The sequence below is a fragment of the Leucoraja erinacea genome, chromosome 5, assembly GCF_028641065.1.
Source record: "Leucoraja erinacea ecotype New England chromosome 5, Leri_hhj_1, whole genome shotgun sequence".
In the NCBI taxonomy this organism is placed as follows: Eukaryota; Metazoa; Chordata; class Chondrichthyes; order Rajiformes; family Rajidae; genus Leucoraja; species Leucoraja erinaceus.
In genome coordinates this window covers 75474670-75500212 of record NC_073381.1, presented here as the reverse complement: position 1 = coordinate 75500212, position 25543 = coordinate 75474670, and the positions used below count along the sequence as shown (strand labels likewise).

The window sequence follows — 25543 nt, the reverse complement described above, 5'->3', positions numbered from 1 at the left end:
ACATCCACACATCCACAGATACACGTTTGACAGGTATACACAGACACACACAAACTACAGATACTCAAACAATGCAACACTTTTAGGGTTATTTTAGGTTAACGGTAATAGCCCTCATTTGCAAAGGCACCATCTCTATCATATATATAGGCTCATTGTAGCTTACAATGAATACTCATCGAGTAAACATCTGAGCATTCGATTCTTGGTCAGGATGTGACATTTACATCAGAAATAAGACAGGTCTCTTACAGGTCTGCCACCCAGCCTGGCACTGCCCCAGTCCCACTATGGCCATTCCCCCCACTCTCAGTCAGTGGGGTTCAGTAAACGTGGGAACCCAGAGGATCTGTCCTGACCCTTTAATTAGGCAGGTTCATGAGCCCTTAAAACCTGGGACCTCTGCTGCAGTCTCATTACATTTCCTATTAAAGCGACTGGAAGATGCCTTGCAGGACTGCCCCCAGCCCGGAACTGCCCCAGTCCCACTATGGCGGTGACCCCCACTCTGCACACTGGCAGTCAGTGGGGTTCAGTAAAGGGAGGAACTCACAAGAACTGCCCTCACCCATTAATTAGGCTGGTTCAGGAGCAGGATGTCTGCGACAGTGTCATTCAAAAAACACACTCACAAATTATATTCATCATATTATTTTTATAATATAATTATACTTAATTATATATGATTACAGTCATATTTACAAGTCACATATATATATATATATATATATGTATAATAATATTGTTTAAATGGACTGCAACACGGAAATAGGCTGCCCATGGTGTAATATGGGCATTGGCCACTAGATGGCGTTTACTTTCCCGATCTCATTTTCTAATTAGTTTAATTAATTAATGTGCAACGTTTGGCAATGAAGAGTTATGACATCCTTCTCAATTATATTTCATCTAAATCTGTGGAAAATTTCATGTAGTTTGTTGACTTGGGTCACGAAAGCTGATTTCTAGACACATTCTAGACACATTCTTGATGCTCGGCCCACAGCCTACCAATGAACAAGCATGTAAAGGGAAGAGAAATCAGTCATAAACTGACCTCCTTTTAAACCGCAAAGACAAACAGATATGATTCTAGCATAGACAGGAAAAAAATAACAGGATGACACTAAGCTGGGGGACAGGGTTAGCTGTGAGGAGGATGCTAGGAGACTGCAAGGTGACTTGGATAGGCTGGGTGAGTGGGCAAATGTTTGGCAGATGCAGTATAATGTGGATAAATGTGAGGTTATCCATTTTGGTGGCAAAAAACAGGAGACTATTATCTAAATGGTGGCCGACTAGGAAAAGGGGAGATGCAGCGAGACCTGGGTGTCATGGTACGCCAGTCATTGAAGGTAGGCATGCAGGTGCAGCAGGCAGTAAAGAAAGCGAATGGTATGTTAGCTTTCATTGCAAAAGGATTTGAGTATAAGAGCAGGGAGGTTCTACTGCAGTTGTACAGGGTCTTGGTGAGACCACACCTGGGGTATTGCGTACAGTTTTGGTCTCCAAATCTGAGGAAGGACATTATTGCCATAGAGGGAGGACAATCGCCATCGCCACCAGGGGCTGATTCCTGGGATGTCAGGACTGTCTTATGAAGAAAGACATAGACTTGGTTTATACTCTCTAGAATTTAGGAGATTGAGAGGGGAGAGATTAGTTTTTTTGGCCTTCCAAAATTCTTATGGGTTGGACAGTTTAGATGCAGGAAAATTGCTCCCGATGTTGGGGAAGGGTCCAGGACAAGGGGTCACAGCTTAAGGATAAACGGGAAATTCGTTTGGACCTCTGAGATCCAAATGAAATTTTTTTGACACAGAGACTCTTGAATCTCTGGAACTCTCATCTAAAGAGGGAAAATAGTCATGCCAGTTCATTGGACTTGGGTCAGAAAAAGTGATTTCTGGCCCATTCTTGATGCTAAGGGGATCAGAGGGTACCAATGAACAAGCAGGTACGGGATAGATGTTGGATCATCAGCCATGATCTTTTAAACAGCGGTGCAAACTCGAAGGGCCTAGCCTACTCCTGCACCTAATTTCTATGTTGTATGTTCTAGTGTCAGAATGATACAGCATGAAAACAGGCATATATGCTGACCTCATCCATGCCAATCAAGATTGAATTGAATACATTTTATTAGCCAAGTATGGATACATACAAGGAATTTGCCTTGGTGCTTTGGTCGCAACGATAACAACACGATATATAGTTCACAATGGCTGTTGAGTAGAGCTAAAAAAAGCTCGTGGAAAAAAGCTGTTTTTATGTCTGGCTATGGCAGTATTTGACAGTCCAGAGTTGCCTCCCAGAAGGAAATACTTCAAATAGTTTGTGGCCATGGTCAGATGAGTCAGAGATGATGTTCCCCGCTCGCTTCCTAGCCCTTGCAGTGTACAGTTCGTCAATGGGGGAGACGATTGCAGCCAACAACCTTCTCGGCTGATCGAATGATACGCTGCAGCCTCCAGATGTCATGCCTGTGGCTGAGCCAAACCAGACCATGATGGAGAAGGTGAGGACAAACTCTATGATGGCAGTATAAAACTGGATCATCATTGCCTGTGGTAGTTTGTGTTTTCTCAGCTGCTGCTGGAAGTACAATGTCTGTTGGGCCTTTTTGATTGAGGAGTCGATGGTGGCCCCCCATTTAAGGACCCTGGACATGATAGTTCCAAGCAACTTAAATGACTCCAAGATGTGACTGTGGTGTTGTTGATCGTGAGTGGGGGAAGAGGAGGGGGAGCTCTCCTAAAACCTAAATCTAAGCTAGTTCCATTCCCCTCTTAACTTTTTCAATCCATGTATTAGCCCAAATGTCTTTTAAATATTGTTATTGTAAATGACTCAACGACTTCCTCTGGCGAAAAAATCTATTTAATTAGCTTATCTTAAAGTCACCTGCTGCCTTGGTTGGATATGAGCATGTGCTTCTAGGTCAATGGCCGTTTAATTTAACTATTGATCCAGTAACTTTACCATCGTGCTATCATCCCCTTTTGTTGTTTGCAATCCAAGGAACTTTTACAATCATTGGTCACATTTTCCATTGAAGGAATCCTTCACTGAATATACACTGTTTTGTTTAACTGCCAAGAAAAAAAGCACCATTTATTTAAAAAAATTGATTGATACACGTAGTTCTCCAGAAGTGGAAAATGTAACACAACTGATCTGCATCTGGAAACAAAAGTATACCCAAAAATCTTAAAACACTGGTGAGTTTTCTGTTTTATTCTTCAGACTCTAGTTGGTCAATACCATCTTACCTTTAGAAAAGCCCATGCTATCTTGCGCCAACCACCTTCACTACTTTGAGTTGCAAAGTTGACTTTGGCTTCATCCATACTTACAAACTCAAGGATCTAGGAGTAAAGCATTGGATTAGTGCTTGTAAAAAATATACAAGCATCATATAGCATTAAGATTACAATAGACAATAGAAAATAGGTGCAGGAGTAGGCCATTCGGCCCTTCGAGCCAGCACCGCCATTCAATGTGATCATGGTTGATCATCCGCAATCATTACATTAAGCTCATAAAAATTAGCCAGCCATTTAATGTCTCAAGCTTGAAGAGATGATTCTGATGTTTGTTGGTTTGTCTTTGCTCACTCTGTTTTAATATATTTAATACATATACAAATACACACATCGTATATTTAATACACAAAGGAACACTTTCATCCTGGTCATTCCCTCTTCTCTCTCTCCGCCATCGGCTAGAATTTACAAAAGCTTGAAAGCACATAGAACTGTCATTAAATATTGTGCTATGGTGGTGTTACCAGACTCTTGATAGTGCCTCTTACAAGCTAAGGATATATTCCAGGTTCCCCAATTCACCTCATTGCAGCCCTTACCCACTTTTGTGGTTTGATTGTATGCATGTATGGATAATTTACCTGGAGAGCATGCAAAATAAATTTTTCCACCGTTTCTGGGAACACATTATAACAATAAACCTATATCAACACCAAGAGCACAGCCGATGTTTTACCTCAACATCATTTTCTAGATTAATAAAAACCCTTAAATATTCAAAATCTGCAAGTTTATGCTTTGAAATATAGTCAATAACCGGACCATCACATCCCTCTCTGGTAGAGAATTTCAGCTCCATTCGACCTCATGAAATAAATTTCTTATCTTTGCGTCAATACCTGAATTCTTACTTTGACCCATTAATCTAGATACCCAGGGGAAACATCATTCTTGCATCTACCATGTAGAGCCCTGTAAGAGTATTGTATATTTCAGCGTGATCCCCTTATCCTTCTGATATTTCTAATATTTAATGCCAAGGATGAGTTACAATGTGATAGTCCAAAGGGTTTTCACCCCTTTATCCACTTAACCCGGCCTACCTGTTCAACTAAAGTTGCAGAGATTGAACTAAAGTCAAAATATTAACCATAATCAAAATGTCTAATTAACCAATTTTAATATCTTTTGGACCAACAATAGTAAATGTTTAATTTAAACTCATTGCAGTTAATTTGTTCAATCCATTATTTACAGAACTATTTGCATATATCTATTTGTCATCAAAAACTCTATGAAGTACATTATCACCAAGCTAAAATCAAACTCAAATATTTGATACCTCAAAGAACAGAAGAGTACTAGGTGATTCTAAGAATTCGTTTAGGAAGTAACCAAATCGCTCATTGAAGATAAGTTGTTCCTCCCATGCTGGAGTTGGCGATTTATTTTTCCTACAATCATAAGGTTGTGTCATGATGGGAAGGATATGTCCCACATTGTCTTGCTCATAATATGAAGTGACATGTCGATTGCTATTAGTGAGGAGACAAAATATGAGCAGCCATTAAGTTTACAAGTAGCTTTTACCCCCAGCAAAGATTTTGAAAATAAATCAGAATATAAAAATTAACACTTTAAAGATTCAAATTAAATGGGACAAATGACAATAAATGGCATTCATAGTATTCTGCCACAGGTGTACAAAAAATCTCACTGCATTTTAATGCAACAATCTGAAGGCATTTGGGATATTTGAGAATAATGCGCTGTATAGATTTGTCATTTTTTCAATATTAATTTAGCTGTTTTTATTAAAATAACCTTGCAGATTTACTCTAGTTATTTGCTTGAGGAATCGTGTCCATATCGTATTTACTCAGCCCATTACCTTCTTAACCAATATAAGTGCACGCTCAAAGTTAATCTCCAAATATAGTATTCCAAAACATATGCTCATTATGTGTTGGCCAATACAAACTGTAGATACTACAAATGTTACTCAAAGATTGAAAATCATTCTTGTAACATTAATCATTTTCCTTGCTTTGCGGTTTTGCAAACTTTGAAAACCATGCATGCAAAATTAAACCTGAGAAGATTACACAATATGACTAATTTTCTATATTTGCTTACACAAAGTACAGTCCAACATTTCTGATGACCAATTTGCAAAACAAATCTTCTGACATACAGATAGGTAGTGTTTTAAGTGAGTTGTAAGCAGTTCAAATCCAGTATTTCTGCATATTTTTCTGCTCAGTTTAATTATTTTTTAACCCAGTGAGGATGCTGCACTCTACTGGAGCTGAAGAGGAAGAAACAAAATTACCCATAATGGTGCTAACCATATGAAGATGTGGCTCAGATGTGTGGCTAAACCTATAAATACTATGTTGCTGATTTAATTTAATCATTTTGTATAATTATTGCATTCAATTTAAATTATTAACTAAAGAAAATGCATATTGCATATTTCCAAAGATGACATTTGAGCTTTCCACCACTTCCATCATGTCATCTCCAATGTCTATATCCTTAAATTTAGGACTAGTTACAAATATTTTTTTTTTTCTACAGGTAGATTAGAGCAGAAATGCAATCTGAGGAGTTCACCACCCTGATCTTCTATTCCAAAATAATAAAATTGTCACCACCATATAACATGAACAAATTCTCACTGTGCTTAGCTATCCAATTTTCCAGTGCCACGATTTATTGCAACAAAGCATCTGGAACATTTTCAAAGATTTCATATTAAGACATGCAAGCTGGTGTTGAATGAGGACACCATGAATAACCCATCCTTTTTGAAATAGTTCCGACACCTTTTACCTCTATTCTAATAGGGCTGTCCCATTGTACGAGCTAATTCAAGAGTTCTCCCGAGTTTCCCCTGATTCGAACTCGGAGAATTACGGCAATAGCCGCTCGTAGGTACTCAGGGCTCTCGTGGACAATTTTCAACGTTGAAAAATTTCACTAGTCTTCATGAGCTTACCACGTTTCCCGAGTACCTGCCGTTAGCATTACGAGCCGCAAAGAGACGTCCCGAGCTCCGACATACCCGCTACGTACATTCTACGTGCTTACCACGAGTTTGATTTTTATTTAAACTCGGGAGGGCTCTTGAATTACCTTGTACAGTGGGACAGGCTCTTAAGGAGCCAGGAAAACATCATGTTAATCTAAAGTCCAGTTTGACTAGCCAATACACTACTGGTTGACCCACACTATTTGTGATAACCTTTACAGTGCCCTCCATAATGTTTGGGGCAAAGACCCATCATTTATTTATTTGCCTCTATACTCCACAATTTAAGATGTGTAATAGAAAAAAAATCATGTGTGGTTAAAGCACATTGTCAGATTTTATTAAAAGCCTTTTTTGATAGTTTGGTTTCACCATGTAGAAATTACAGCTGTGTTTATACGTTGTCCCCCCCATTGCAGGGCACAATAATGTTTGGGGCACACGGCATTTGTAATTGCTCAGGTGTGTTTAATTGCCTCTGTAATGATGGTATAAGAAAGCTCTCAGCCACCTAGTCTTTCCTCCAGTCTTTCCATCACCGTTGGAAACCTTTATTGCTGTTTATCAACAGGAGGACCAAAGTTGTGCCAATGAAAGTCAAATAAGCCATTATGAGACTGAGAAACAAGAATAAAACTGTTAGAGACATTAGGCAAACCTTAGGCTTACCAAAATCAACTGTTTGGAACATCATTAAGAAAAAAGAGAGCACTGGTGAGCTTTCTAATCACAAAGGGATTGGCAGGCCAAGGAAGATCTCCACAGCTGATGACAGAAGAAATAAAGAAAAAATAATATAATAGGAAAAATCCCGAAACACCTGTCCGACAGATCAGAAATACTCTTCAGGAGTCAGGTGTGGATTTGGCAATGACCACTGTTCACAGAAGACTTCATGAACAGAAATACAGAGGCTACACTGCAAGATACATATCACTGATTAGCTGCAAAAATAGGATGGCCGGGTTAATGTTTGCCAAGTATCCTTTAACGTCACTGGAACATGTAATTTAACAATTGTTATAATGATGTTTGTGGTAGCTTGTTGTGTGAAAATCGGCTAGCATTTTCATTGGCAGGCGTTGGAACATTATGATGTACTGAAAGAAGCCAACAAAAATTGTCTTTCCTTTCTTGCTGAGAGCCAACAAGCAGCCAGGGGCCAAGCAATTCTCAATAGACTGGCAGGTTCCACCAATCCACATGATCTTCTACATGGGAAGTGTACCCATTTGCACGTTAATGAAGCTGAGGAAATGATGGCCAGTATTTTCTGCTAGTGCATCCTATCACATGAGCCCTCAATCAAAATCATTTTTCTAAGGCATGTTGGCCTTTATAACAAGATGAGTCAAGTATAAGAGCAAAGAGGTCCTTCTGCAATTGTATAGAGCCCTAGTGAGACCACACTTGGAGTATTGTGTGTAGTTTTGGTCCCCTAATTTGAGGAAGAACATTCTTGCTATTGAGGGAGTGCAACGTAGGTTTACAAGGTTAATTCCCGGGATGGCGGGACTATCATATGCTGAGAGAATGGAGCGGCTGGGCTTGTACACTCTGTAGTTTAGAAGGACGAGGGCATGGGCCGCGGAACCGGGGGGGGGGGCTTGGGGAGCTGCAGCCCCTCCACTTTTTTGGCGATTCATGCTTCATAACCCAAAATTATCCGGCCCGCAGGCGTATTTTTCTCTTCTTCTGAGGACCTCCGACATCCAGAATCACAGAACAAGCACACAGTGAGCGCGGCAAAACCACGACCAGCCGAGGCAGAAACCGACTGCCCCCCCCCCCCACAAAACCCTCCCTCCCCTCAACGGCCAATCACAACGCGGTTCACAGTCGAGATATGGGGCAGGGAACGAAGCGCTGTGATTAACAGCCGAGCGGAAGGGAGGGGGGGGAGAAGAGTGAGAGAGAGCGCGAGAGAGCGAGAGTCGGCCCCGAGAGAGAGAGAGAAAGTCGGCCGGGGGAGGGGGGAGAGAGAGACGGCCGGGGGAGATGGAGATGATGGAGAGACGGCCCCGAGAGGGAGGGGGAGAAAGAGACGGCAGAGGGAGAGAGAGGCAGCAGGGGGAGGGCCTGTGAGGGGAAGAGAGAGATGGCAGGGAGAGGGAAAGGGAGAGGGGAAGAGAGAGACACCAGAGAGAGGTGGAGAGTTGGGGAGGGAGAGTTGGGGAGGGAGAGAGGGAGAGAGGGAGAGAGGGAGAGAGGGAGAGAGGGAGAGAGGGAGGATGGGGGACATATCCCCGCACGTTTTGAGTTGGGGGATGGCTTGTATTATCCCCCAGTTTTTGGAGGTCGAGCAACAACAAAAAATTATAATTGTGCAACCATCGCTCCGTTCCCTCACCGGGTATCCCCTAGGCCAGTGATCACTCAGCCCCCCCCCCCACACACCCCACTTTCAAAAACGTTCTGTAAATGGCCCCTGTAGGAAATGCACTTTCAAGTGAGACAATCTCAACATTGGTTTGCGTTTACAAATGAGTGCCAGAAAATCACATGGCACAATAAAAATGCAATGGAAATCATCCAACATTCTAACCAGTATGTATTGCCTTGACAATATTTGTTTTTCATACAACAAAATAAATTAACTCACTGCTATTCATTGCACGTCACTGTGTACTAATTTCCTCAAAGAGACAAATGTAAAAATAAGCTCTACAGTGATATTAGAAAAGGTCACGAAGAGGATTAATGAGGATAGGGTAGTGGAAGAGACAGAAGGCTGGGAGAACCTAGGGTTCAGGTAGGATGGATATACAATGCTTCAGGTCAGGACCCTTCTTCAGACTGTAGTGGGGGGAAGCTGAAAAAGAGGTGGGGATGGGGCAAAGTCTGACAAGTGATAAGTGGATACAGGCGAGAGGGGGTGGATGTTGATTGGCAGATGGGTTGAGTCAGTGACAGATGTGAAAAGATGACAAGAGTGTCAGAAAAGGAAGGAAGAGGAGTGAAATGTAAAGCCAGAGTGAGGGATATGGGTGGAAAGGGATGAGTGGGGGGTTGGGGGGGGAACACACATTATCTAAGTTTACAACAGGATCTTGATCAGTTGAGAAGGTGGTCTAAGTATGGCAAATGGAGGTAAACATCGGTAGTGGGGAAACTGCTAGAGTCAGTTATTAAAGATGGGATAGCAGCACATTTGGAAAGTGGTGAAATCATTGGCCAAAGTCAGCATGGATTTACGAAAGGTAAATCATGTCTGACGAATCTTATAGAATTTTTCGAGGATGTAACTAGTAGTGTGGATAGGGGAGAACCAGTGGATGTGGTGTATCTGGACTTCCAGAAGGCTTTCGACAAGGTCCCACATAAGAGATTAGTATACAAACTTAAAGCACAAGGCATTGGGGGTTCAGTATTGATGTGGATAGAGAACTGGCTGGCAAACAGGAAGCAAAGAGTAGGAGTAAACGGGTCCTTTTCACAATGGCAGGCAGTGACTAGTAGGGTACCCCAAGGCTCAGTACTGGGACCCCAGCTATTTACAATATATATTAATGATCTGGATGAGGGAATTGAAGGCAATATCTCCAAGTTTGCGGATGACACTAAGCTGGGGGGCAGTGTTAGCTGTGAGGAGGATGCTAGGAGACTGCAGGGTGACTTGGATAGGCTGGGTGAGTGGGCAAATGTTTGGCAGATGCAGTATAATGTGGATAAATGTGAGGTTATCCATTTTGGTGGCAAAAACAGGAATGCAGACTATTATCTAAATGGTGGCCGATTGGGAAAGGGGGAGATGCAGCGAGACCTGGGTGTCATGGTACACCAGTCATTGAAGGTAGGCATGCAGGTGCAGCAGGCAGTAAAGAAAGCAAATGGTATGTTAGCTTTCATTGCAAAAGGATTTGAGTATAGGAGCAGAGAGGTTCTACTGCAGTTGTACAGGGTCTTGGTGAGACCACACCTGGAGTATTGCGTACAGTTTTGGTCTCCAAATCTGAGGAAGGACATTATTGCCATAGAGGGAGTGCAGAGACGGTTCACCAGACTGATTCCTGGGATGCCAGGACTGTCTTATGAAGAAAGACTGGATAGACTTGGTTTATACTCTCTAGAATTTAGAAGATTGAGAGGGGATCTTATAGAAACTTACAAAATTCTTAAGGGGTTGGACAGGCTAGATGCAGGAAGATTGTTCCCGATGTTAGGGAAGTCCAGGACAAGGGGTCACAGCTTAAGGATAAAGGGGAAATCTTTTAAAACCGAGATGAGAAGAACTTTTTTCACGCAGAGAGTGGTGAATCTCTGGAACTCTCTGCCACAGAGGGTAGTTGAGGCCAGTTCATTGGCTATATTTAAGAGGGAGTTAGATGTGGCCCTTGTGGCTAAGGGGATCAGGGGGTATGGAGAGAAGGCAGGTACGGGATACTGAGTTGGATGATCAGCCATGATCATATTAAATGGCGGTGCAGGCTCGAAGGGCCGAATGGCCTACTCCTGCACCTAATTTCTATGTTTCTATGTTTCTATGTTTAATTCCGACAAGCGTGAGGTACTGCACTTTAGTATGTCAAACCAGGGCACAACTTGCACAGTGTATGATAGAACCCTTTACTGAGTGTATCATAGGACAAAGAGATCTCTGAGTACAGGCGCATGATTCTCTGAAAGTCAGGAGACCAGGATAATGAAGAAATCATTTGGGACATTTGTCTACATTGACAAGGGTATTGAGTACACAGGTTGGGACATGTAGCTGTACAAGTCCTTAACAAAGACCACACTTGCAGTACCATGTGTAGTTCCTGTCACCCAACAATAGGAAGGATGTTATTATGTTGGAAAGGGTGTAGAAGAAATTCACAATGTTATCTGGATTTACAGGCTTGAGTTATCAGGTGCTGGGACTTTTTTCTTTGTGGCTTGGGAGATTGAGGGGTGACCTTATCGAAGTGTATAAAATCAGTAGAGACAGGGATAAAGTGAATATTAACAGTATCTCCTCCCTCCCCTCCCACCAGAATATAGGATTCTAAACCTATAGGACATAGACTTAGGCGAGAGGAGAGATTTAAGAGAGACCTCGGCAATAACCTCATCACTCCGATGGTAGTCCGTATCTGGAATGAGTTGTTATAGGATGCTATAGAAGCAGATACAATTGACTTAAGATATTTGGACAGTTATGGATAGGAAGAGTTTAGATCAGTGGTTCTTAACCTTTTTGGCACCAGTACGCGCATACGTGAACAAAATACTGTATGTGGTATGTACCTTTGTTATGTTCCTAAACATAGGCTCAACAAATTGATATGTTATTTGTGTCTCCTTCATGACCCCCAGCAAAGCCACAAATGACCCCCATAGGGAGTCACAACCCCCAGGTTAAGAACCACTGGTTTAGATGGATATGGGCCAAATGCAAGCAAATAGGACAATCTCAGACTGCCAATTTGTTTGGCACGGATACGTTGGGCTGCAGGACTTGTTTCCATGCTATATAACTCTATGACATTATATCCCAAGGAAAGATGCACGCTCTTTTATTGGTATCGGTGTGTTGAAATCCAATTTCACCTTACAATTTAACTCACAACTAAAATGTTTTGTACAATTTAATGCAGGACTAAAATGTTTTGTTCATACTTCTAATTTTCAAAAGAATTTGCTACATACAGATCAACCATTTTTTTTTGATCCTTGTATCTCACCTGTGCTCTTTCTTAAAATATTGGCCTGTGTCTTCATTAATAACATGAACTTTCACTGAAGGATGTGATGTGAAAAGATCTGTTTTTAACATGTCCGTTCTATGGATGTTTACTCCAAGAACCAAATCATCAGCAGCAATGTATCTTGGTTTAGACCTCTGACGTTCATCATCCAACGAAGAACCAGCTTCTTGACCTTCAGATTCTTCTTTCATCTCAGTCTTTTCCACTGTCATGGAAACAAAATTATAAACATACTTCTTAAACTTCCCTAAAATCTATATTATCCTAGAGACAAGATTTGCTCCAACCACCTAGCTGTCACTCCATAGAACAAACTTAGCTCTTGTTTCCAATGGGAATGGACACCTCGATTACAACAAATTTTGTCTGCTATAACCAAAATTCCTTATAAAGAGGTGCCTAATAACAAGGTTACACAGAAAAGCTGGAGAAACTCAGCGGGTGCAGCAGCATCTATGGAGCGAAGGAAATAGGCAACGTTTCGGGCCGAAACCCTTCTTCAGCCCAATAACAAGAGTAGACTGTACTTACATCTCATTTCTCCAGTTGCTACCGAGTCTGAGTAAGGGTCCCAACGCAAAACGTCGCTTATCATGTCCTCCAGAAGGTACCTAACCCACTAAGCTACTGCAGCACTGGTGCTACTGACTGGTGTATACCAAATGTGCCTAATGTACTCAATAATGAGCAGAGGAGGTGAAGAGTCTGAGCCAAATTTGATCCCATTCTCAAATTAGAAAGCAAGACATACAAATCAATAGGAGACATAAGAGGCTACTGATGATTGATTCTGGAAGAAAAAATAAACTGCTGACGGAACTCAATAGTCAAGCAGCAACTGTGGAGGCAAAAAGGGCGGTCCAAATTTCGGGATAAGATCCTGTATTAGCCATTCTAATGTCATGCTCAACTGAATATCAGGTTTGTGACATTCTGAATTTTCCATTCCATCATAAAAGTATTACACTGTTGAACCAAGTGTTACAGTTGAACCTTGTTTTACATGAATGTGAAAATTTACGTATAAATATTTCATAAATTCAGCAATATATTTAAATTTTTAAACCCCAAATCAAATTTTATTTGCAAAACCTTTGCACCTTTAGTTTTCTTGATCTTCTTTCTTTTTGTTCTTTGCTGAATCTCTTCCTCCCCCTGCTTCTCTTCCTCTTCATTGCTAATAATTTCTAATTCTTGTTCCAATCTTCTGAGAGGAAACATTTTTCCTGAAAGATAAGCTTCATCTTGGCTTTGTTGCAGTTCTGAAATGTGCATTTCACTTGGGCAAAAGAGAACCACAAATGATCAATAGAAATTCTAACTGAAAATAAGCTGCCATGAACCATATAACCAATATTATAAAAATAAACCCACTATAATATGTTTACTTACTTATTACAAACATTATTTTTGAGTGAAAAAATAGCAGAGCTGCTTACTTGCAATTTGCACATTACAATGGCAAAAAGGCTTCTGCATATTGCAACAAATGTGTGCGTTCTGAAATTATAATCTACATTAAATTCTGAACAAAATTAAAATTATAATAGGAGCTCTAAACTTCACTTTATAAAAAATATATTTATTTTAATGAAATGGACACTCCTGGGTTCATTTTCCATCGGCAATTGCCCCAAGAACTTAGCATGTAAACATTTCACTGAAGGTCAATTACATCGGTAGGTCTGACGCACGGGAGTCGACCAAGTACAGATGGTGGCGAAGGACATTAATGAACTAGATATAGTTTTAACAACAATCCTTTAGTTTCGTACTCAAGTATTTTGTTATCGCAGATTTATATAATCTATATTACTAAAAGTCTAATCTTGACCACTTCCTGTTGTTCTGTATATTGATTTTAGAAAAAACGCTGCCACTTACGGCTGCGATTTTTGGCCATCTTACTCAGACACCTCCGCTGCGCAGGAGAAGAGGATTTTTCCCATCAATGAAAAATAAAAGAGTTATTAGTGTTTAAAAAATGTTGACATTCTCTCTCCTGAAGGCCACGCCCCTTCCGGAGGGACAATAAAACCTGGAAGTGATGAGTGCCTCAGTCAGTCTCTGCAAGATGGGGGAGCGAGAGGGTCACATCTCTCAGTCTGAGCTGTGAATAACACTGAACACATGTCTACTAAACTGTGAGTGGTTTTACTGACCTGTCAGTGCCCTTAATGTGGTTTGGAAATATGGGTTAGAAATGCTAAAGCTGTGGTCCCTTTGGTTTGGAAATGCTAAAGCTGTGTTGCCTTTGGTTTGGAAATGCTAAAGCTGTGTTGCCTTTGGTTTGGAAATGCTAAAGCTGTGTTGCCTAATTAAAGTTGCCTTGCCTAATTAAAGTTGCCTTGCCTAATTAAAGTTGCCTTGCCTAATTAAAGTTGCCCTGCCTAATTAAAGTCACTGTGGAGTTAAATTAATTTCTCTATGGCAGCAATCTAAGCCTATGGTTTACCAGAATGGTAACATAATGTTGTGACCCAACCAGTGTTTTAAAGCACAGCCTCCTGGTTATTATATTTTTAAAAATCAGATATTGGTTCAATATTTAATTTTACATAGGAATTTAAGGGGTGATCTTATAGGGGTATTTAATATCCTAGGTGGATGGTCAGACTTTTTGCCCTCAGGCTGATGACAAGATAACTATTTTCACACAGCGTGTGCTGGGTGTATGGAACAAGATGCCAGGTCTCGCGTAGTTTTCAACCCTCTCTCCACTTCACACTTTTTCTTATCCTACATCAGACCATACCAAGAATAGAAATAATGGTATGCGAGTGGATTGTTTCATAATTCTTAAGACAGTCAGGCAATGTAATATGTACAGTGGATCCACATTTGAAACAAGCCATGAATGACAATGAAGACTTTGGAAAGTGGGGATATAATTATAGGCACTGGACACAAATCCACATGATTGCCAAGGTCTCTTCTCAACCACACAGGGTTAAGGAAGCCCTTTCAAATGCATATTCATGATATCAGAATATACGAGGATAGCAAGGATATTTACGAGGATATATGCAATATTGTAGCAATGTTACAAAATATTGAGATTAACAATCAAGTCTGCAATTTATCCCATCAGATAAAGCATAAGAAGAAATTTAATTTGATACCTAATTAACATTCATATCTTCAGTATTAAAAAAGTTATGGCCATACTCGGGAATTAGCATCTTATTCCCTATTGCTTTTCCATTTTTAGTGTGTTCATTTTGAAACAATTGATCTTTCTGCCTCCATTGACTTTATAAATCTTAAAGAGTACATTTCATTTAAAAGATTACTTTTTTTTACATTAACATCTGATTGAATTTCATTGTTTCTCTTAACTGCACTCATTATTGTTGATTCGATTGTTTTTCATTGAATTGAATTATTTCTCACTTATTACTAATTCTTAACACTAACTTTTAATTTCAAAGACCGTTTTTTAAAATAAATTTGATAAATAAAATTAATTGACAGCTTAGATTAAAAAACATTGTTTTTTAACTTCGTGAACGTTGAGTTTTTTTTTGCTTTTTTTAAAGATAGTTTAAAAATAAACTTTTCTAACTAAATTTTCCCCATTTGTTACCTATTTACAATTTTGAAATTTCTAAATTCTTAACGATTATTTTTAATTCTTAAAGACAACATTTAATTTCAAAGGCAGCATTTTTTAATTTTTAATTGACAATAAATTTCCCGCTTTGTTTCTTCTTTGCAATTTTAAAAGTTTGCGGTTATTTTAAAGATTCGCAGTTGATTTGAAAAGGCTCAATTTTTAACAAATTGACAACAGATTAAAAAAAAATGTCATTGTGATTTCATTCTACAGGAAATGCTCAATTTTCAAGAAATGTATCTGTTTTCATTGACAACTGGGATTTAAAAACAATATCATTGTGATTGATTTCATTTGCTGAAAGGTTCCATTTTGAATAAATTAATCTGTCTTCATTGATAACTGAGAGTGTGTTTGGACTTTTTTTTTAAAAATCAGAAAGATTCAATTTTGAATAAATTCATCTGTCTTCATTGACAACTGAGATTGTGTTTTCAAATCATGCCAAGAAGAGGGAGGACAAGACCTGCAAGACGGTCATGTGATGAGAAAAAGAGGCATCGAGAAGGAATGAAGAGCAGGAAAGAACAACAGACGCAGCAAAAAATAACACAACATCTCCGAGATAATCCGGAGAGAAACCAGGAGAGAAGGGCACAAGAGACACAGCCAGAAACATCTGTGTTTCTGAGATAGTCGGGGGAGACAGCGGGAGAGAAGTGCACAAGAGACGCAGCAAAAAACAACTCAACGTCTCACAGATAAATGAGAGAGCGGGAGAGATTGACTGATGAGATGCATCAAGAAACAACTCAACGTCTGAGAGATAAATGAGAGAGAGTGCAAGAGAAAGGCTGAAGAGATGCATCAAGAAAGAACTCAACGTCTCAGAGATAAACGAGAGAGGGAGGAGAGAAGGGCTCAAGAGACGCAGCCAGAAAGAATGCAACGTCTCAGAGATAAACGTGGAGGAGGAGAGAAGGGCTCAAGAGATGCAGCCAGAAAGAACTCAACGTCTCAGAAATAGCCAAGAGAGGGAGCAGGAGAGGGCTCAAGAGACGCAGCCAGAAACAACTTAACGTCTCAGAAATAAACGAGAGAGAGAGCAGGAGAGAAGGACTCGAGACGCAGCAAGAAACAACTCGACATCTTGAGGAACATCAAGAAAGAATACAAATGAGAAGGGGTGATGAGATGGGAGATGAAAGAACTAGATGGCTGGATGAACAGCGAGACAGAGATACAAGACAACGAAATGCACGACTTACAAGGAGAAATCTTTCTGCTGATGTTGGTCAAATGACCAATGTTTGCCTTCATTGTCGAGCGGACCGCTTCTCAGGAGAAACTACCAACTTTTGCTGCATGAAGGGCAAGGTCAACATTGATCCTCTGAAAACACTCCCGAATGCACTCATTAATGTGTATACAAGTGACACACCACAAGCACATGAGTTCAGAAAGAATATTGGACAATACAATTGCCTCTTTCAACTCGTGTCATTCGGTGCCAAGGAAGTGGTGGCACATGGATGGAATCCTTCAGTGATCATTCAAGGCCAGATTCATCATGTTGTTGATGCGTTGATGCCTGACCTATTTCAACAAAGTAAATTCTTACAAATCTATTTCATGGACCCGCAAGATAGCATTGAGTTGTGAATGAGTATACTCTGAGATGCTGGTATTCAAATGGACACTGTTGAAATGCTTGAAAACATGATAAGACTAAACAACCCTTACATTCATTCACTTGTAATGGCGATGGAGAGAATTAGAGATTTACCGGAGGCATCAATCATTATTAATCCCAAATATCGGCCACCTTTACAACATGAACGGAGGTTTAACACGCAAACTGCCAATGAAGATGCCGTCCTCATACCAAACAGTAATCAGCCTGCGGCAACATCACGCCACATTGTCTTGAGAAGAAGAGGAAGAGGAGCAGAAGGAGGTCTGCAAATCATGTCAGAGTCCCATAGGTCTTACGAGTTTTCAATACATCCTTTTCTTTCCACTTGGTGATGACGGATGGCATTCACAACTCCAAATGAATAACGGCAGGAAATTGACACTACAGGTGCACAACCTTTTATCCGACGATCCAAATAACGAAAAGCTCCGAATAGCGGACATTTTTTCGGTCCTTGAAGAAAGGTCCTTGAAAACGTTCACCGAGGGCGGCCCACAGAGGTGACAGCGGAACCTCCGGTCGGTCCTCGAAGAAATGGGAACTAAATCCCCATTCATAAAAGAGAAGGTGAGGGTATATTGCGCGGGAGGGTTAATAATTTACAATCTGCTGCTGCCTGCCCGCTGAGTTAAAATGTTCCCACGGTAGACTCACGATACACAGTGTATCGTGAGTCTTGCGTGGGAACTATTTAACTCAGCGGGCAGGCAGCAGCAAATTGTCGCTCCCTTCAGTTTCACCCCACCTACACCCCTCTGCTTCCCGGCCATATGTGTGACCCCTTCCCTCCCCTCTCCAGCTCCCCGCCCATTGCACCGCGCGGGGGCTTTGCACTGCCTTCACGTCGGAGCCAGTGCCAGTCATCGGAGACGTCAGGACCAACGGGACACCGGCCCCCAGGCCCACTGCAAGCACGGAGATCCCAGAGACCCACAGCCAGCAGCAGCCCAGCCACGTTCCAATTCCAGAGGAACACGCTCCCCGTAGGGACCGAAGCTGATGGTGTGCAAGGTGCGTCTTGGTCTTGAGGTTGCGGATGAGGGGGCGCAGCTCGGGCTGTGACGTCTCCGGCCACCCCCTGTACAGGAGCTGAGACTGGGAACTGTGGGGTTGTTTGCAGTTGCAGAGGGAGGGGGCAAGGGCGGTACAGTTCCCAGTCTCAGCTCCAGTCCAGAGGGGTGACCGGAGACGTCAGGACCAACGGGACACCGACTGCAAGCACGGAGATCCCAGAGACTCACAGCCAGCAGCAACTCTAGCCCAGCATCGCTCCAACTCCAGAGGAACCCGGGTTGCGGATGAGGGGGCGCAGCTCGGGCTGTGGGCGAACTGCCACTTGTCGCTGTAGCGGCCCATCGGGGAGCGGGTTCCTCTTGGTCCTGACGTCTCCGGCCATCCCCCTGGACAGGAGCTGAGAGACGTCAGGACCACCAGAAGCCGCTCCCCGATGCGCCGCTACGGCGACGTGGCAGTTCGCCCACAGCAGGAGCTGCGCCCCCTCATCGGGACACCGACCCCCAGGCCCACTGCAAGCACGGAGATCCCAGAGACTCACAGCCAGCAACAACTCTAGCCCAGCCCCGCTCCAACTCGGGTTGCGGATGAGGGGGCGCAGCTCGGGCTGTGGGCGAACTGCCACTTGTCGCCGTAGCGGCCCATCGGGGAGCGGCTTCCTCTGGAGTTGGAGTGACAGGGAGACACAGCGGCTTTTGAGAATGGTGGGCAATCACTTCCAAAGTTCTGCCCACACAGTCAGTACACCTCTCCTACACTTGTCTCCCGCACTAAGATCATCTCGCAGAGAATGATCCCAGCCTAACCCTCCCTATTCTCTCCTATTCTGCAAGAAAAAACGACATTGAACTCAAACTCGCGATCGAGTAACTGCCGGGATCGAGGCGCAAACTCGCGACCTTGCGGATATGAGCCGAGCACTCTGCCACTGCGCCAGCCGTTAAAATCTACGCTAAAAATCTTCCATTCCGAAAGCCGAAAAATTCTGAATTACGAAAAGTGTCCGGTCCCAAGGCTTTCGGATAAAAGGTTGTGCACCTGTAATTCGATATTATGCACATAGGATCATGAATCGTGACAATGAATTCAACCAGCTTTTGAGAGGAGGATGACTCTTCCAACAATACCTTGTTGATATGCGGACTAAAATTGAAACTGACTCAATTATATTTGCATGAATCGGGTATCGTTGAGGTCAACGACGTACAAAGGACTGACAGATGCATTACATGATAATAACTTGGAAAACATAGGAAAGGCACATCATCCTCTCTTCAACATTTGTCGGTGGTCCCAGATATATGATGGAACGATGCCAGGACACCATGATGTATGTTCGGAAGTATGGTACTGCTGCATTCTTCATTACGATGACCTGCAATCCAAATTGGAGCGAGATCCGACGGTGCCTCTTTCCGAATCAGCAGCCATGTGATAGACCGGAATTAGTAGCAAGAGTATTCGAGCTGAAAATAAAAATATTCATCAATACCGTCACTGGACCAAATGGCTTCTTTGGAAACTGTATAGCTTTCATCTTGACTGTGGAATATCAGAAGAGAGGCCTGCCTCATTTCCACTGTCTGCTTTGGCTGATGAAGCGAGTAAGCCAAGACCTCAACATTATGAAAGATTTGTGCAAGCTGAAATTCCAGACCCGCAAGCAGATCCTGAGCTGCATAAATTGGTACTCAAGCACATGATCTATGGACCGTTCAGCAAGGACACCTCTCCATGTTGGAAGGAAGGAAGATGCATCAAGAGATTCCCAAAGCTGTTTGTCGAAAGCACAATTTGTGGAGATGATTCGTATCCTCTGTACAGGAGAAGATCTCCAGCCATGGGAGGATTTCAGGGACATCAAGAAGGACGTCCATTTCAGACTTACTTCCAATTGGGTTGTGCCCTATAATACTGAACTATTGAAGGCTTTCAAATGTCACCTCAACGTTGAAATATGCTGCTTTGTACAGTCAATCAAATACGTCATCAAGTACACCTTGAAGGGTTGTGATCAGGCAGCTTTTGGAATTAATGTAAATGACGAGATTAAACAGTACCTGACTGGAAGATACATTGGTCCTTCAGAGGGAGGGTCATCAGTCCTTGGATTTCCAACTCATGAGAGACACCCCCCTGTAATTCGACTTCATGTACATCTACCAGACCAACAACAAGTATTTTTTGATGCTGCTCAGCAAGGGATGAATGATGGAATGGCGAGAACGACTTTGACTGAATTTTTGCGATTGATTTCTGAAGATTCAGCAAGAAAGATTGTATGTTGATGTGCCTAGATTTTATACATGGAGCAGCTGGAGATGGCAAAGAAAGAAGGTTGGAAAGAGAGTGGATGACTTCCCAGGTATTTTTAAAGTCAACGTTCTTGGACGAATATATGTAATTTCTCCTAAATCCGGTGACCTCTTCTACATGAGACCGCTTCTCCATCACGTGAAAGGGCCAGTGTCTTTCGAGTCTTTGAAGACACAAAATGGAGTAATTCTTCCTTCCTTCAAAGACGTCTGCAGAGAAAGTGGTTTGTTGGAAGCTGACGACCATTGGCAACAAACAATGGAAGATGCTGAGACGACAACACCCCCCAGTGCAATGAGGGATTTGTTTGTTGTTCTGCTGACAAATACTGACATCAACGATCTTCTACAATTAAGGGATCGCTTCAAGAATTCCATGTCTGAGGATTACCTTGAAAGTGAGCGAAGAAGAAAAAGTGATCGAAATATCACAATTGATGAGAGACATCATGATCAGGCTCTGTTTGAGCAGAGAGATGTTTATGACCACGCATGTGACTGCTTGTAAAGGGATCCATCTTCAATGATTTTCATTGACTCACCAGGAGGAACAGTAAAGACATTTCTCATAAATTTGATCCTCTCCACTGTTTGAGCTCAAGGTCAAATTGCCATTGCTGTAGCATCGTCTGGTATCGCAGCTACATTAATGCCTGGTGGAAGAACTGCACATTCTCGCTTCAAGATACCTATCCATGTGATGGAGGATTCAACGTGCAACATCAACAGCGACTCTAAAACGGGAGATTTCTTCAGGTGAGTGAAGCTCATTGTTTGGGATGAATGCCCAATGATTAGGAGGGAGTGCTTTGAAGCGGTGGACAGAATTCTTCAAGATGAATGCCGCAAAAAGGATCATTTTGGCGGGATTCTTACTATTTGTTGTGGTGATTTTCGACAACTCTTTCCGGTAGTGAAGATGGGAAGTGATATTGATGTTCAAAACTCCTGCATCAAGACATCGTACTTGTGGCAAACTTTCACAAAGTTTGAATTGAAGAGGAATATGCGATTGACCGAAGGAGAGGGTGAGTATTCTCAATTTTTGTTGGATGTAGGAGAGGACAAGATTGAAAAGAATGAAGACAATGAAATTAACATTCCAGAAGACATCATTCTCTGAGCAAGAACACTGGATGACTGCATTGATTATATCTATCCAGCATTTGACCACCTTGCAACATTATTCTCTAAGAATTGTATCTTGGTTCCTCACAATGATACGATGAGAAGAATCAATTCAACATGTGTCAGACGCTTCCCAGGAACCATGAGGGAGTACTATTCTTTCAATACTGTCACTGACGAAACAAATTCAACTTACTTCCCAACGGAATTCATCGATTCAGTCAAGATCTGTGAATTACCACCACACAAATTAGAGTTGAAGAAAGGATATCCAATTGTTTTAATCAGAAACTTGCAACCGCCAAAGCTATGCAATGGAACGAGGTTGATTGTAGAACAGCTACACAAGAATCTCATTGTTGCTAGAATCAACATGGGGGCCTACAAAGAAGAGATTGTTCTCATTCCTAGGATGAAGATCAATTTGTCAGAACATGAAAATATTCCCATTATGCAGAGCCAATTCCCTATTCTGTCGAGTTTTGCAATGACAATTCATAAGGCACAAACCACGGAGAAGGTCTTGATATACCTTGTGAAACCAGTATTTCAACATGGCCAACTATATGTAGCTCTTAGCAGAGGAAAGGTGAAGGAACAAGTAAAAGTGTTCCTGAAGGATGGGAGCTCCTGTGGATTTGGAAGCAACAGCAACAAAGAGAAGCAGGAGAAAACACTGATTGGCTCTAGCTCAAGTGGGAGGAGAGTTAGAAGTGAGTCAGAGGGGGGAAAACAGTTGAAAACTGAGGAATTTGGTTTGTAAATTGGTAAATTAGGCAATGTATCAGTCAATTATAAGGAAGACTGCTCTTAGGGTGCGACAGTGAGGGAAGTGCCCTGTGAGTAAAGTGTGAGTCTTTGGCTCGAGAGTCTTCGCTGAGGAGAGGAGGCTACACAAAACGCTGGAGAGGGAGAGATGAAGGAAGGAGATGTCAGGCAAGCTGATTCAGTGTGCTTGCAGTATGTGGGAGGTCAAGGACACTGCTGGTGCCTCGGGCTGTTACAAATGTGAGAAATGCATCCAGGTACAGCTCCTGAAGGAGTTGGGGAACTGGAGAAGCAAGTGGATGATCTCAGGTTCGTCCGAGAAACTGAGTCGTTCCTCGACAAGTCCTATAGTAAGATTGTTACACCTAAGGTACTGGAAGAGAGAAGGTGGGTGACGGTGAGAAAGGGAGGGAAGCATTGAATGCAAACGTCCTCGTGTGTTGTACCTCTTGTGAACAGGTTCACCCACTTAGAAGCAGTTGGGACAGAAGACGTTATTACACTGAGTGGCGGACTGGCTTGCGAAGCAAATAGGGCTGTTGAGCCAAAACCAAATAGGCCAACGTCGGGCAAGGCCATTGTAGTGGGAGACTCCACTGTGAGAGGTACGGACAGGGGTTTCTGCGGCAACAGACGGGATTCCAGGATGGTGTGCTGCCTTCCTGGTGCCAGGATCCAGGATGTCACGGACAGAGTGCAGAAAATCCTCAAGGGCGAAGGTGAACAGCCGGAAGTGGTAGTGCATGTCGGCACAAACTATGTCGGAAAGAAGGGGATGAATATTCTGCAGCGTGACTTTAGAGAGCTCGGAAAAATCCTGAAAAGCAGGACCTCCAGGGTTGTTATCTCTGGTTTGCTTCCAGTTCCTCATGCTGGCGAGAGCAGGAACAGGGAGATACAGGACCTGAATATGTGGCTGAGGAACTGGTGCACGGGGCAGGGAATTAGATTCTTAGATCACTGAGATCTGTTTTGGAGTAAGGGGAACTGTACAAAAGGGACGGATTGCATCTTAACAGGTGGGGAACCAGCATTCTGGCAGGCAGGTTTGCCACTGCTACACGGGTGCTTTTAAACTGAATAAGGGGGGTGGGGAATAGTCGAGGATGGAGTTAAAGGGAAAGGGTTTCTTAAATGTGTGAGCGGAGAGACAGAGGGGTGTAAAATGAGGGTAGAAGCAATAGGTAGCAAGGTGAAAAGTAAAAGTGGCAGGCAGACAAACCCAGGGCAAAAATCAAAAAGGGCCACTTTTCAACATAATTTTATAAGGGGTAAGAGTGTTGTAAAAACAAGCCTGAAGGCTTTGTGTCTCAATGCAATGAGCATTCGTAATAAGGTGGATGAGTTGATTGTGCAGATAGCTATTAATGACTATGATATAGTTGGGATCACGTAAACATGGCTCCAGGGTGACCAAGACTGGGAGCTGAACATCCAGGGATATTCAATATTCAGGAGGGATAGACAGAAAGGAAAAGGAGGTGAGGTAGCGTTGCTGGTTAGAGAGGAGATTAACGCAATAGAAAGGAAGGACATTAGCTTGGAAGATGTGGAATCGATATGGGTAGAGCTGCGAAACACTAAGGGGCAGAAAACGCTAGTGGGAGTTGTGTACAGGTCACCTAACAGTGGTAGTGGAGTTGGGGATGGCATCAAACAGGTAATTAGAAATGCGTGCAACAAAGGTAAAACAGTTATAATGGGTGACTTCAATCTACATATAGATTGGGTGAATCAAATTGGCAGGGGTGCTAAGGAAGATGATTTCTTGGAATGTATGCGGGATAGTTTTCTAAACCAACATGTAGAGGAAGCAACAAGAGAGCAGGCTATTTTAGACTGGATATTGAGTAATGAGGAAGGTTTAGTTAGCAATCTTGTTGTACGTGCCCCCTTGGGCAAGAGTGACCACAATATGGTTGAGTTCTTCATTAGGATGGAGAGTGACATAGTTAATTCAGTTAATTCAGAAACAAGGGTTCTGAACTTAAAGAAAGGTAACTTTGACGGTATGAGACGTGATTTGGCCAAGATAGACTGGCAATTGATTCTTAAAGGGTAGACGGTGGATATGCAATGGAAGGCATTTAAAGACTGCATGGATGAACTACAACAAATGTTCATCCCAGTTTGGCAAAAGAATAAATCAGGGAAGGTAGTGCATCCGTGGATAACAAGGGAAATCAGGGATAGTATCAAAACAAAAGATGAAGCATACAAATTAGCCAGAAAAAGCAGCCTACCATAGGACTGGGAGAAATTCAGAGTCCAGCAGAGGAGGACAAAGGGCTTAATTAGGAAAGGGAAAATAGATTATGAATGAAAACTGGCAGGGAACATAAAAACTGACTGCAAAAGTTTTTATAGATATTTGAAGAGAAAAAGATTAGTTAAAACAAATGTAGGTTCCTTGCAGTCAGAGACAGGTAAATTGATCATGGGGAACAAGGACATGGCAGACCAATTGAATAACTACTTTGGTTCTGTCTTCACTAAGGAAGACATACATAATCTGCTGGAAATAGCAGGGGACCGGGGGGTCAAATGAGATGGAAGAACTGAGTGAAATCCAGGTTAACCGGGGTGTTAGGTAAATTGAATGGATTAAAGGCTGATAAATCCCCAGGGCCAGATAGGCTGCATCCCAGAGTACTTAAGGAAGTAGCCCCAGAAATAGTGGATGCATTAGTGATAATCTTTCAAAACTCTTTAGGTTCTGGAGTAGTTCCTGAAGATTGGCGGGTAGCAAACGTAACCCCACTTTTTAAAAAGGGAGGGGGAGAGAAAATGGGGAATTACAGACCAGTTAGTCTAACATCGGTAGTGGGGAAGCTGCTAGAGTCAGTTATTAAAGATGGGATAGCAGCACATTTGGAAAGTGGTGAAATCATTGGACAAAGTCAGCATGGATTTATGAAAGGTAAATCATGTCTGACGAATCTTATAGAATTTTTCGAGGATGTAACTAGTAGTGGATAAGGGAGAACAAGTGGATGTGTTATATCTGGACTTTCAGAAGGCTTTTGACAAGGTCCCACATAAGAGATTAGTATACAAACCTAAAGCACACGGTATT

At 42.2% G+C, this 25543-nt stretch overlaps 1 protein-coding gene across 2 annotated transcripts in view; it reads right to left on the bottom strand.

The window, feature by feature from the left end:
- The window catches only part of ahi1 (Abelson helper integration site 1), a 210924-nt gene that overhangs the window by 163782 nt on the left and 21599 nt on the right, over positions 1 to 25543 (bottom strand). For both annotated transcript variants that reach the window (XM_055635949.1, XM_055635950.1), the window contains exons 5-8: positions 13091 to 13269; positions 11967 to 12195; positions 4609 to 4801; positions 3273 to 3368 (exon numbers count right to left, since the gene is read on the bottom strand). In XM_055635949.1, the coding sequence (XP_055491924.1) occupies positions 3273 to 3368; positions 4609 to 4801; positions 11967 to 12195; positions 13091 to 13269 (697 nt within the window). The remainder of the gene's footprint in view (positions 1 to 3272; positions 3369 to 4608; positions 4802 to 11966; positions 12196 to 13090; positions 13270 to 25543) is intronic.